Source organism: Penicillium pulvis (assembly GCF_028828015.1).
Source record: "Penicillium pulvis strain IBT 33274 chromosome Unknown contig_5_segment0_segment0, whole genome shotgun sequence".
In the NCBI taxonomy this organism is placed as follows: domain Eukaryota; kingdom Fungi; phylum Ascomycota; class Eurotiomycetes; order Eurotiales; family Aspergillaceae; genus Penicillium; species Penicillium pulvis.
In genome coordinates, this window is record NW_026643078.1 from 480,698 (window position 1) to 493,156 (window position 12,459).

Consider the following 12,459-nt stretch of genomic DNA (forward strand, 5'->3'; position numbering starts at 1 on the left):
TCCACCGATGAAGCCGCCAGGGCCTTGCAGATTACCCAGACTGAGTCTGGTAAAGGAAAGCAATAACAAAGCTGGGGAAGGAGGACTGGTTCCACGGGTCCCAGCACAACTCCGGAATGTTATGATGGAAGGGGTGTGAGAGATGGGAAACGAGAGAGGGGCTGGTAGGAAAAACAAGAGAAGAAAGGAAGAAAAAAGGAGTCTGCAGGTCAGAGAGCGTGATCGTATTATTCTGTAAGAGGGCAAAAATAGATCATCTCTAATCCCATCCAGGCTAGCCCAACCTTGTTCTTCTGGGGAAATCCGGTATCCACGTATGAGCTGTAATATTGTCTCTCTCTCTATTCCTGATTGCTTGGATTATTTAGCCTATGCAACACTACGCATATCTCATCCCTTGAAAGTTGAGGTATCGAACTGGTATGGAGTACTCGATTATGGGTCCCTGTCAGGGTCAATAGGGTCAAATAGGGTCACTCTAAGGGTCAAACTAGGGACAGATCAGGGACAAATCAGGGACCAGGGTCCTGTCTTGGCATTAACGCTTGGGCTGGAATTCTGTATTTTTACAAGTGTTACCGCGTTATGATGATGCATGTATCACAATATCCATTACTATGAGTCTATTCGTCCTAGCTTATCGATCATGCCCAGTCTTTCTTTAACTTCTGCGTTGGCAAACTCGAATTTTTTCGCTGTTGCTACCTTATCCTAGTTTATTTTGGTGCTTCTCCAGATCACCCGCACACTTAACTAATTCCAGCAAGTGGTCCCACTTTGAGTCTCGACTCCAATCAACGGACTCCACTGGTGAAACACGGTTCAAAGTGGACTGACCGCATTCCAACATTCCTGAGTTGAACGTTGATACTACCAGTCCCATAGGTATGATATCGTTGGTATGTGCCGCACGGCTCGGGAGAGCATGCATAATTGATGCCGGGTACGCCACCCTATCATGTATCCCGACCCGTGCCGGAGATGGATAGATCTGTTCGTCCAGTGAGTACCTGCACTCTGTACAGTACGATGGAGTCTTGTACGGTGGCAATGTCCCTTGATTGTACAGATGGAGAGCACTGGACTTGGGGTGGATCGGCAGTCATGTGACCTCTAACATGATTAATTAAGGGCTGCGCCTCCCGTGTCTCAGCGTCCCTCCTCAAATCTTACTCAGTTTCTAAGCCGTCATCCTTGGCACATGAGATTCTCCGATATGTATGGAGTATCGAATCTTGAAGTTTCCCTGCAAGGCTGGGATCGGAACAAATCGAATCTTCTGTAGTAGGTAAATTAACTCCAGCCTCAAATTGCCCCTGGTTCCCTTTGTCTTCAGCCTCATATCCTATTTTTAGTCCTTACTCTCACATTGTATTGTCAGACTACAATTTAACTTTCCTCAACTCTGACGGTTCTTTGAGATGAAAAAATCAAAAATTGTTGCTAATTATGTGTATTGATCTGTGCTTGATGCTTAGCCAATCATCAAGTTCCACTCGGACGTAATTTCCCGGCCCGACAATGATCCGATTCTAGACCGTAGTAATACGTAGGACGGGTCAAGTTCAGGTACACTGAACATCTAGTCAAGGCACTCTGCAAGGTGCCGCAAAAAGGGGGTTGAAACATGATATATCATGATCTTTGTACAATTGAATCACCGCATTTTCAGGCATATAATAATCTTTCTTGATCTCGGTTTTATCTTTTTCCCCGATCGCTAAATTAATCTAGCCTAATCCCCGCTCATCTTGCGTGTAGAGTGGAACCCAAGCCTCTCACGCTCAGGCCGCCCGTGACTTGAACTCTCCCAGGAGAACGTTCTCCTCTTTCTCTCCTCCTTCATCCCTCTATATCCCGATCCGATCTCAACGGGTTACTCCATCATTTATCAGTTTGGATCATGTTCGGCGTCAGTCCTTGATCAGATCCATTCTCTCACACTCGTTTTGGATTACGTCCACCCATCAACAAACAATCCCTGCTTCTTTTTTTTTGAGTTAGATCTTTGTCTTTCATGATTTAGCCTTTGACGCTCACGACTTGACGCCGTTTGAGCCTCCCACACTCCTTTTCTGCTCGAACTTCCATCTGCACATTCGTTTGAACCGTTGACCGGTCGACTGTTGATACCACCCCTTTTCGCATCCGATTCTATCCGCCCATCATGTCCTTCCACATCGATTCCAACACCTTCTCGGAATTCCAACCGTCCCATTCTCTCTTCAAGCGCTGCGTATCATGCTCTGATACCTCCCCCACCTGCCCATCATGCGCGACTGGCTACACATGTAGCATGTCCAGTCAGTCCTGCGACTCCTGTGCCACCACAAAATGTATTGCATCGACCTCTGGGAGTTCAACGCCAGCACCATCGGGTGGCTCCAACACGGGTGCGATCGCAGGTGGTGTCGTTGGTGGTATTGCCGGTCTGGCCCTGATCCTCTTCCTGATCTATTGGTTCGCCATTCGGAAGAAGCGCCAGGAGCGCGCCGAACAACAAGAGAAGAGCAGCCAATTCAACGCTGCCCGCTCTGAGCGCCAGTCCACCCAGTCCATTGCCTCCACCGTCCTCACTCGTGCCTCCAACGTCATTCAAATCGCCTATATCCCTGGTGTCACCAACCGCTCACCTCCAGAGACCCCGGCCACCCTGGTTCCCCCGGTTCCTCCATTGCCCGGTGCTCACCCTGACCAACACTTCTTCATGCCCGGTGACTTGCGAGACTCCACCTGGACCACCATGACCGGTCATCAGAGCATGGCGAACACCCTACGAAGCAGCGTTGCGACTACTATCTACCGAAACGATGCCATTGTCAGCGCCGTCCCCGCCCAACAGATCAGCCGAACACGCGCCAATATCGTCAGTGTCCACTCTGGTCCCGAATCTGGCACCTCCTCTCCCAGTGGCCAAGGTACACCGGTGGTGATCACACCATCCGATGCCCCGGCTGTGCCCGCCATTACCTCTGCCCAACTCGCCAAGGCTGGGGCCCTCCAAGCCGGCAACTCCCCCAACACCTCTTCTTCTATTGTCGCCCGCACCGTCATGGCCAAGCCAGTCATGGTCCGTGGTCCGTCATTGAAGAAGAAGGATGGAGCCAATGTAACCAGTGCCAAGGAAGTCACCATCTCCGAAAAGCCCATGACATCTGCCTCTGCCAACAGCAGCAACCAACAATTCGATCACCAAACCTCCACCTTTGACGGTAACTCCTCCGATGAAGACGATGATACGATGCCCTCCAGCCCCTCCCACTCCACAAATACCGCCAAGAAAATTCCTTCTATCTCCATCATTGAGGTCGACGAGTCTCCTTCTCAGACCTCAGAGACCAGCCCTTTCCACGACAGCTCGAGTGCAACTCCCTCGACTGGCCCCGCCAAGCGCAGCTCCAGACACACAGACCGGATGCCGCCCGCGCGCGTGGAGAGTCCATTCTCCGATGTAAATGAAGTGAAATGAGCTGAGCGTGTATTTTGAGATTATAGAGTTGGGTTTGTTTGGGTTTGTTCCTGGTTTCATTTCCTTGTGGATCTTGATGTGTTATTCTCCTTGTGTTTGATTTTATATACTTCTCTGTACTTATGGATCCCTTGTGTGTGGTACATTTTCATCATGGGCGTCGGTTCGTTTTATCTGGGTGCTCTGTACAGCGAGAATGCACCCAGAAAGCGGAAGCAGAAGTGGAAACACTCAATCGAAGTCAACTTATATGTTCATATTTTATACATTGTAATCTTAGCAAGTTGCATATCCCCTATTTAGTCAGGCTTTGGCTATCAAACATTTGAACTTGACCATGGTTTTGAACGACATCAGCTAAAAGTATCTACATCAGAAGGAAGGTTATAGGTATGATTCATATCTGGTATTGATCTACCTAGACTATCATAATTATTAGGACGTCATGACACTTCCAATTCTAGGTCGTTGTACTGTACTGGAATTTTTTACTCCTTTTAAGGTTCCAAGTTCCCAGGATTGTTTCGTGGTGCCCAGATGGATGTCCGTTATATATCGTGACGGGAGTGACCCATGGGTGTGTTACACAACCCATAAACCTTAAATTCATGTATCCTGGAACAACCTTGAAAACTTGATTCTTTAGATAGACACCTGATTACTTGAACAGATATAGGTATACCTATGTATATAGTGGACAGATAAGAAGGAGTGTGCAATCTAATATGTGCATACACGCTGCAAAGGTGCAGCAACCTCGGGAGTGACTCAAGTATTAGCGATGCGAGCAGGTTTCGCCTAGATTTGCTTGAATAATGACCTTATCTGCGATGGTGGCACCGATGTCTGCATTCTATCTGGCCTTAAGCCGTTCAAGATAAAAGCTGAAAACGTCGTCTTCTCCGTTTCGGAGATTGAGTCCCTTATCCATGGGCCACTGCCTTCCAATGAAATGATGACAAAGAAAGACAACTTGGAAGGTTGGCGATAAGGCCTCTTTGTCTCTCGTGAAAACCTTCCATTTCTCTAGAATGTCTAATCTGTTTATCTAGGTAAGCTGCTCGGACTTCGTACCCATATAGGCAAGTATGTGCTCACCACTGCGCAGGTGTACGAGGTCCCGTTTATCCCTTCACTGCTCTCAATTTCCAAGCTCCAACCACCTTTGTCTTTATCTACCCCGGATATAAATGCATCCATGGTTTTATCAGCCACATCTTACATTGAAGCCGAATAGGCGTGGAGCCCAGGGGCATCTCATCTTACTACGAAGCACGGGCCCTCTGTAGCATTCCTCATATCGAACATGGAGGCATGAGGCTGGGCCAGAGAGGTCCATTCCAAGGACTTCGATCCCCAGCCACTTTGGATATAGTACCTTTCTCATTGCCGCACATTGCTCGCTATCTGAAGCCCGATTTTTCAAATGCGCGCGTAGCCCAGACCGATACTGCGCGTGGCGACCCCCGTTTTCATACACAGAGGCCTGGCTATGCAGTCTAGCCCCAAGATGTGCTAACATGCGGGGAAAGGCTCAGGATCCACTTAATACAAGGTAAGTGGGAGGGAGACGATTTATTGATACGCCGGTTAGACTTGCCTGACTTTCTGATAAAAAGATAACACCCCGAAAGCATATACATCTTGAACCTCATTGACTCAGGTTGGCATGATACCGGAATAAGAACGGAAAAGCGACAGATGCCACATATTTATACACAGTCTTTTGTCCCCCATACGCATTCTCAATTTAGCCTCCCTAACCGCCAAAATGGGTACGTCTTTCGACAAACAGCCCAAGACAACGTTGTCAATAGACCCCGAGTCATTGCCTCTCGAGGGCCAAATCATAGATAAACCCCAAGGTCAAACACGACGAGGAATCAATTCACGACATGCTCAGATGTTGGCTATCGGTGGTGCCATCGGTACAAGTCTTTTTGTTGGCACAGGCGAAGCCCTAGCCCTCGCGGGCCCAGCATTACTTCTAATCGCCTACATCATAATCTGCATCCTCGTCTACGGCGTATTGACAGCGACATGCGAAATGAATACATTCCTACCAATCTCCGGTGCATCACCAGCGTACTATGCTGCCCAATTTATATCACCTAGCATAGGCTTTGCGCTAGGATGGCTATACTGGTACTCATTTGGAATAATCGTCGCCTACGAAATCACAGCCGCGGCGATCGTCATCAACTACTGGCCCAACTCAGTCCCCATCGCGGCCTTCATAACTATAATGTTAGTCGTCATCTTGGCCCTCAACTTTGCTCCGGTCAGAGTCTACGGCGAGACCGAATTCTGGTTCGCGTCCTTGAAAGTCATTATGATCCTCGGCCTGTTCGTTCTTTCCTTTATTCTTTTTTGGGGAGGTGGACCAGATCGCCAAAAACTGGGCTTCCACTACTGGAAAGATCCAGGTGCAATGAAGCCCTACCTCGTCAGCGGAGATAAAGGCCGCTTCTGCGCTTTTCTCTACGTGCTATGCTACTCCGTTTTCTCATTCAACTTCACGCCTGAATTGATCGTCATCGCCTCAGGCGAGATGAAAAGCCCACGAAAGAATATTCCTCGCGCAGCGAAGATGTGCTTCTGGCGACTATTGATCTTCTACATCGGTTCCATCTTGGCGATGGGTATTATCTGCCCAAGCGATGCATCTGGCCTAACGAACGGCTCCGGCGTCGCAGCTTCGCCATTCGTGATCGCCATCAAGACAGCCGGGATCCATGGTCTCGACAGCGTGATCAATGCTGTGATCATCACATCAGCATTGTCATCTGGCAACTCCTACCTTTACATGTCCAGCCGCTCACTCTACTCCCTAGCTATTGCGGGTAGAGCACCAAAGATCTTCACAAGATGCAACAGCTACGGACTCCCCTATTACGCCGTGATGGCGAGCTCTCTTTTCGCCTTCCTTGCATACATGAACTGCGCAAGTAGCCCAGCTACAGTGTTCAACTGGTTCGTCAGCGTAACCAACACCGCAGGATTTATCTCGTGGATCTGTTGCTGTGTTATGTTTCATCGATTCCGGAAAGCATGCCGACTTGCTTCCATTAAACCGAGCGATCTGCATTATACTTCTCGGGTTCAGCCCTATCTCGGATGGGTTGCGACTGTGATATTTCCCATTTTATTACTGTGTAATGGATTCTATGTGTTCTTCCCGGGACATTGGTCTGTGACAGACTTCTTGGTCGCATATATCGGGATCTTCGTCTTTTTGGCCATTTATCTTGTTCATCGTTTGCTGCATTGGGAAGATGCTTGGATGATCAAGGCCGAGGATATTGATTTGACATTAGGATTGGAGGAGGTTGAGGCGCTTGAATTTGAAGAACCTCAAAGGATGCCCAAGGAGAGGTCGAAAGCGAGTAAGATCCTTCGGCTATTATGGGAATGAACATACAATATAAAGCCTATCATACATACAAACCAAAATTTTATTATGATCGTTCAAATTTTATGATCAGAAGTAGAGGCAGAAGCAGTATGGCCAGCAGTATAGAATGAAGTAGTCTAACCTGTTTCTATCGTGCTGGTAATAAGTTCCAAAAAGGGTATCTACAAAAGCTCTCAGTTATACACAGAAAGGAAGAGCTTCATTATGAAACGGAAGTCTCCAATCCCATCCCACGTCCAATCTTAGTGATCAGTGCTCGCTTCAAGAATGCCTCACGCGCAAGACCGCGTGTTTGACGAGACCAAGAATCCACCCCAATAACGCCACGTACGAGAGCAGCCTGCAGCGCATAAAGCGCATGCTGGATACCCTCTTCTTCCGCAACGAGATCATAAAGCTGTTTCCCGACGACTGTGGGGGCAACCAAGACCTCGTCGATGGGTGGGAGGCCAGACGGAGGATCTGAGGGTCCAGCTGCAGTAGATGCTGACGGGGTAGCGGACGATACTGCGCGGGCCTGGGCACCTGCGATTGTGGCATCTGCACGATGGATAGATTGCTGGAGGATGGCGGTGTTGGATTGGAGAGTTGCTTGTAAGGCGTTGAGGGCGGACACTTCGTTTTGCAGGGTTGCCATTGCTGCATGCAGGGAGTGGGATTGCGAGACTAGGGAGTGTGTTGCTGCATCGGATTGCGTGGCTTGATTTGCTAAGGTCTCGGCCAGTGTTCTAGAGACAGCCTGTAGGAGAGCATCCTTTTCTGGGTTTGGTGGGATTGGAGGAGCTGGTCCTGTGGGTGCAAATGATGGGAGCCCGATTTCAAAGGGAGACGTAAGAAGGTCTGGTGCCTGGGTCTTTGGAGCAGGTGCTGCTGGAGGCGGATGTGGGTAATTTGATGGATAAGGAGAGTTTTGTGGGTATGGGGGCCCAGGTGGTGGTGGTTGCTGTTGTGAGAGAGGGTGTTGAGGCTGATAACCCGGGTATTGAGACTGTGATGCTTGGGGAGGATATTGGTGAGGAGCTTGCTGTGGAATCGGCGGAGCCTGTGTGCCATGTGGCCCAGCTTGACGAGCATAGGGTGGTTGTTGAGGTCCATTGAAACCGGCGTTTCTATTGTATGTTGGGCTCTGGGGTACCGGAGACATGGTGTGCCCCGTAGATTGCGAAGCTGGGTATTGTGATGGCGCATACTGCTGAGGTACCTGGCTTCCAGAGCCTGCTACTCCCATGGGGATTGACGACGCTCGTCTAGGGTCATATCCCTTCGGAGGCAGCGGTGGCAGCGGTGGAGGGGATCGGTACCGTTCTGCCAACTGGGCTGGCGATTGTTGATGCGTGGGAACCGACCCAGGTTTCGGAGGGAGCTGTGGAGGGGATTGGGTCTGAACTATTGGGCGAGGAGATTGTGCCTGGACCGCAGCTTGCGAGGGCCCCATCCCAGGTGGAAGAGGTGGTACCGGCGGGGGAGATTGTGTCTGCGCCTGTTGGGGTTGCTGAGGTGGCATCTGTTGACGATAGCGAACGGGAGGCTCCTTGGCAAATACATCACGGAGAATTGACAAAAAGTCGACAAGTGTTGATTTCTATTTCATGCGACATGTCAGTGAATGTTCACGGTCCCGTGGGGCGCAATTGCTTACATCCCAGGCTTCAGCCCAATGCGCAAGATAGTGATGATACACCCGCCCCTCGAGTGTGACATGTTGGCCAACACGGACTGTCATATCTTGGGGTGGTGTCACATATACCATGGGCGGTTCGCGCGGGTACGTATTTGGGATCCAAATAGCGACAGGGAACCGGTATGTTGTCCCTCGGAAGACCGTAGGCAGCGTGCCGACAAGGTGGAGAAGAAGGGCAGAGAAGCCATTCTCGTAGGCTAAAGACGGATATCGTTAGCACGCAATGCCAGATACCGTGGAATTGAGTGGCAACTCACTATAAACATCAGTGCGAGGGGAGAGCGAGGGGTACTGAGCAAGCGTGTTGACAACATCGTGGTAGGCTCGATTAGGGTCGTGGTAGGTCTGTTTGGGGTCGTAGTGATCCTAATTAAGTGTTAGATAGCTTTTGTAAGCCCTTGAGAAGCTGCGGACCTTGGTCAAGGCTGAATATAACCAGTTGAGTGTCCGCTGAGGGACTGCCATGTCGAAAGGCTGGGATGGTGGAACGGGAGTTTCGCGGTGCGGAGGACATTCACTTCCCCGCTCCCTGCCAAGCTTCCGCCATGACATACAACTGCACAAAAAAAAAAAATTGTCTTTCAGCAACATGAAATTGCTGCTGCTATTGGAAATGGAAGCCATTCGTGAGGCATTTCAATCAGGCCCAAAGTCTACTTTATTCGCACTGATTAACTTTCGTGTAATGTTTCACTTTGACAAGAGTAATATTATAGACCTACTTAATCCACTATTGACAGTTCTGAGCTGCAAACCCGGGACTGGACAGGCCTACTGGCTACTTTGATGCCTGGAGCATAGGGCTCCAATATTTGGCATCCCCAGGGGCAAAGTCACGTTTCAACAATACCCCTGAGTCCTTTCCTCTTAATATTCCTCGACCTTCAATTTTTGTTTGGCACCACCTCGAAATACCATATAATTGCTGCTACTACTCGATCAGCCACCCGTGCCAGTGTAATGAAGCCTAAGAAGAACGCAAGGGAACGCCCAAAGAAACAGAACCACTTGCACGCCGTTAACAACACTATCGCGAGGTTGAATGGCAAGAATTCATCTCCAGCGAAAACACCACCTGGATATTTGTAATAGATGTCGCTTAAAGATCTATCTAATGGTGCTATCCCTAATATCGACGAAATCTTTGCTATCCTCTAAGAAGTATAAAATCTCCACGTATATATTAGTATATCCTATCTTAGTATAGAAAGGACTATGATATATAAAAACTCTATAATACTATGACCGTTTATATTTTATTACTTTTTCCATATGCAGTATATATAAGAAACCTTAACTATATAGTAAAGTTGCTGCATAATCAAAATAGGCGCATTCCATAATGGTCCCAAGGTCCAGGAGATGACATCAGACTTATTGGCCTAAGGGGCTGTGGAAGATTAGGTTATATCAGTTTTCGCCACAACTCGCCCGTCAATGCTATTGTAACCTTAGAATGGAGCACGTCATGAGAGATCGAACCTCCCATATAGGTCTAAATGTGTCAATTGTTGAATGGGTCTTGCGACGAATGAGCAACTTTGCATCCCCAAAACGAATCGTTGCTCTCGAACGACGGTATGGAGACTTCTCTATAATGACGCAAAGTTAAGCTTCTCCATAGAGTTCTGACAAATGTATCTTCCTAATAGATTGCATATTTCTCTTCAACAGAGAAGTGTGCGAGAGATCCAAGGATCACTAAAAATATAAATCTCATAGTGTCGTCTGACATCCTCCAAATGACCGAAACGGGAAAATGCCAAATACTTGTAGAGAAGCGTATGATCTTGCTGAATGGCCTGGCCGACCAGTCATGGCCCATTTTAATTAGTCAGTGGATGCCTGGTTTATGAAACTCGGTCGAAGCCAATGCCAATACGGAAGTTTCAATATGGCCCAGACCGCAGAGAAGTGTGCTGACCGATTATAAATATTGCTATCCGTCACTTGGAATGAAGGGAATGACAATAAAGAACAAGAAATAAATTTGGAGTCACGCAAATTCCTCGGTTGCAAAATGACATCGAACGGTTCGTTCACCAATGGTGCTGATCCCCAAAGCCTCACCTTTCAAACCAAGCTTTTCATCGGTAACAAGGTACGTTACATGAAGCACTGCCTTCTGGACGAAAGCCCCTTCTAACTGTGCAAATGCACAGTGTTGCCCTGGTCCCTTTTTCTTTTTGCAAAGTAGCTTACCATCGTCCTCAGTACGTCCCTACCAAATCCGGCCAGTTTTGGACGGTTCGAAACCCGACCGATGACTCTGTTGTCACAGAAGAGGTCCACTGTGCCGGGGAAGAGGACGTTGATGATGCAGTGGCAGCAGCCAAACATGCGTTCGAAGAGACTTGGGGTAAGATGGCCAGCAGCGAGCGTCAAAAAAGAATGCTCAAACTTGCCGATCTACTCGATAGAGATTATCTTACCCTTGTGAAGCTCGAAAGCATTGCAATGGGACAGCCACTTGCCTTTGGCGCTGTACTCGGGGGACGCCTGGGATCCATGGTCCGGTATTATGCCGGGTGGTGCGATAAGCTTCCAGGAGAGCTACAGCCCGAGGATGGTGATGGTCGATTCAAACTGGTACGCTACCAGCCTTTGGGTGTCTGCGCTGGTATTGCTGCATGGAATGCCACCCTGGCTTTCTTCTGCATGAAAACCATGCCCGCTATTGCAGCTGGAAACACATACATATTCAAATCTTCAGAAAAATCACCTCTAGGGTCCCTGGCCCTCGGGGAATTAGTCAAAGAAGCCGGTTTCCCTCCAGGGGTTATCAATATCATATCAGGTCCTGGGTCGACAGGGGCGCTACTTGCTTCCCATATGGACATCAAAAAGATTAGCTACACAGGCTCCGTGAATGCCGGACGCAAAGTCCAAGTCGCTGCAACAAATAGTAACCTTAAACGCGTTACTCTCGAACTTGGAGGTAAATCGCCGTCGATCATCTTTTCTGATGCGGATCTGGAAAACGCCCTTGAGAATTCCTCTCAGAACTTTCTGCTTAACTCCGGTCAGATCTGCGTTGCTGCGACAAGGCTTTTCATCCATGAAGATATCTCCGAAAGATTTGCGAAAGAGCTGAAGGCTCGCTTCGAGATGTTTAAAAATACTATGGGAGAACCTCTGGCAGAAAAGACATTCCTTGGCCCACTGGCCGATAAGGCGCAGACAGAGCGCGTCCAGGCTTTCTTCAAGCAAGGTAATAAAGATGGTGTTGAGTTCCTCACAGGTGGGAAAATTAATGGTAATTTCGTCGAACCAACGATAATGAAGAACCCTCCACTTGACTCGTCTGTCTGGAAGGAAGAGATATTTGGTCCGGCTTTGGGAATCAGAACCTTCAAATCCGAAGAAGAGGCCATTCGACTTGCAAACGACACCAGCTATGGCTTATCTGCCTGCGTCTACACAAGTGATATTGCGCGTGCACTGAGAGTTTCTGGACTACTCGAGGCTGGAACGGTGGCCATCAACTCCAACTACATGCCAGGAGCTACCGTCCCGTTTGGAGGGTGGAAAGAAAGCGGGAACGGGGGACGTGAGGGTGGATTCGCGGCTATAAAAAGCTATCTGGAAGCCAAAACCATCACCATCAATATGGATGTTGGACCCAGATAGGTATTTGAACTGGGGACTAGAGTCGCATATTTCTATCTTTGGAAAATGCATCAAAAAACGAAATCAACTCCGTTGTTCTCTCCGATTTTATAGAAGAGCTTCTTCGCTTTATGGTTCTAACACAGGCCATGGTAAATTGCTAATAACATGGTTGCTAAGGAAATGTTAAGTCATTTATAGTTATTTGTCTACTCTAAACATGTACTACTAGCCCTAAGCAGATTATCGGTCATGGGTAACACCATAGATCCACTAAGACTATAT

At 48.5% G+C, this 12,459-nt stretch overlaps 4 protein-coding genes across 4 annotated transcripts; 3 read left to right on the forward strand and 1 right to left on the reverse strand.

The window, feature by feature from the left end:
- Positions 1-2,167: 2,167 nt before the first annotated feature.
- Positions 2,168-3,469, forward strand: N7503_006741 (uncharacterized protein; the record flags this gene model as incomplete). Its single annotated transcript, XM_057066288.1, has 1 exon — positions 2,168-3,469. The coding sequence occupies one exon, from the start codon at positions 2,168-2,170 to the stop codon at positions 3,467-3,469; it is 1,302 nt and encodes a 433-aa protein (XP_056919969.1).
- Positions 3,470-5,240: 1,771 nt separating this feature from the next.
- On the forward strand, positions 5,241-6,884 carry N7503_006742 (uncharacterized protein; the record flags this gene model as incomplete). The annotated part of the gene is made up of 1 exon (XM_057066289.1): positions 5,241-6,884. The coding sequence occupies one exon, from the start codon at positions 5,241-5,243 to the stop codon at positions 6,882-6,884; it is 1,644 nt and encodes a 547-aa protein (XP_056919970.1).
- A 202-nt stretch (positions 6,885-7,086) lies between these two features.
- Positions 7,087-9,030, reverse strand: N7503_006743 (uncharacterized protein; the record flags this gene model as incomplete). Its single annotated transcript, XM_057066290.1, has 4 exons — positions 7,087-8,466; positions 8,524-8,762; positions 8,823-8,931; positions 8,980-9,030. The coding sequence occupies 4 exons, from the start codon at positions 9,028-9,030 to the stop codon at positions 7,087-7,089; spliced, it is 1,779 nt and encodes a 592-aa protein (XP_056919971.1).
- A 1,555-nt stretch (positions 9,031-10,585) lies between these two features.
- On the forward strand, positions 10,586-12,195 carry N7503_006744 (aldehyde dehydrogenase family protein; the record flags this gene model as incomplete). The annotated part of the gene is made up of 2 exons (XM_057066291.1): positions 10,586-10,666; positions 10,780-12,195. The coding sequence occupies 2 exons, from the start codon at positions 10,586-10,588 to the stop codon at positions 12,193-12,195; spliced, it is 1,497 nt and encodes a 498-aa protein (XP_056919972.1).
- Between the last annotated feature and the right edge of the window lie 264 nt (positions 12,196-12,459).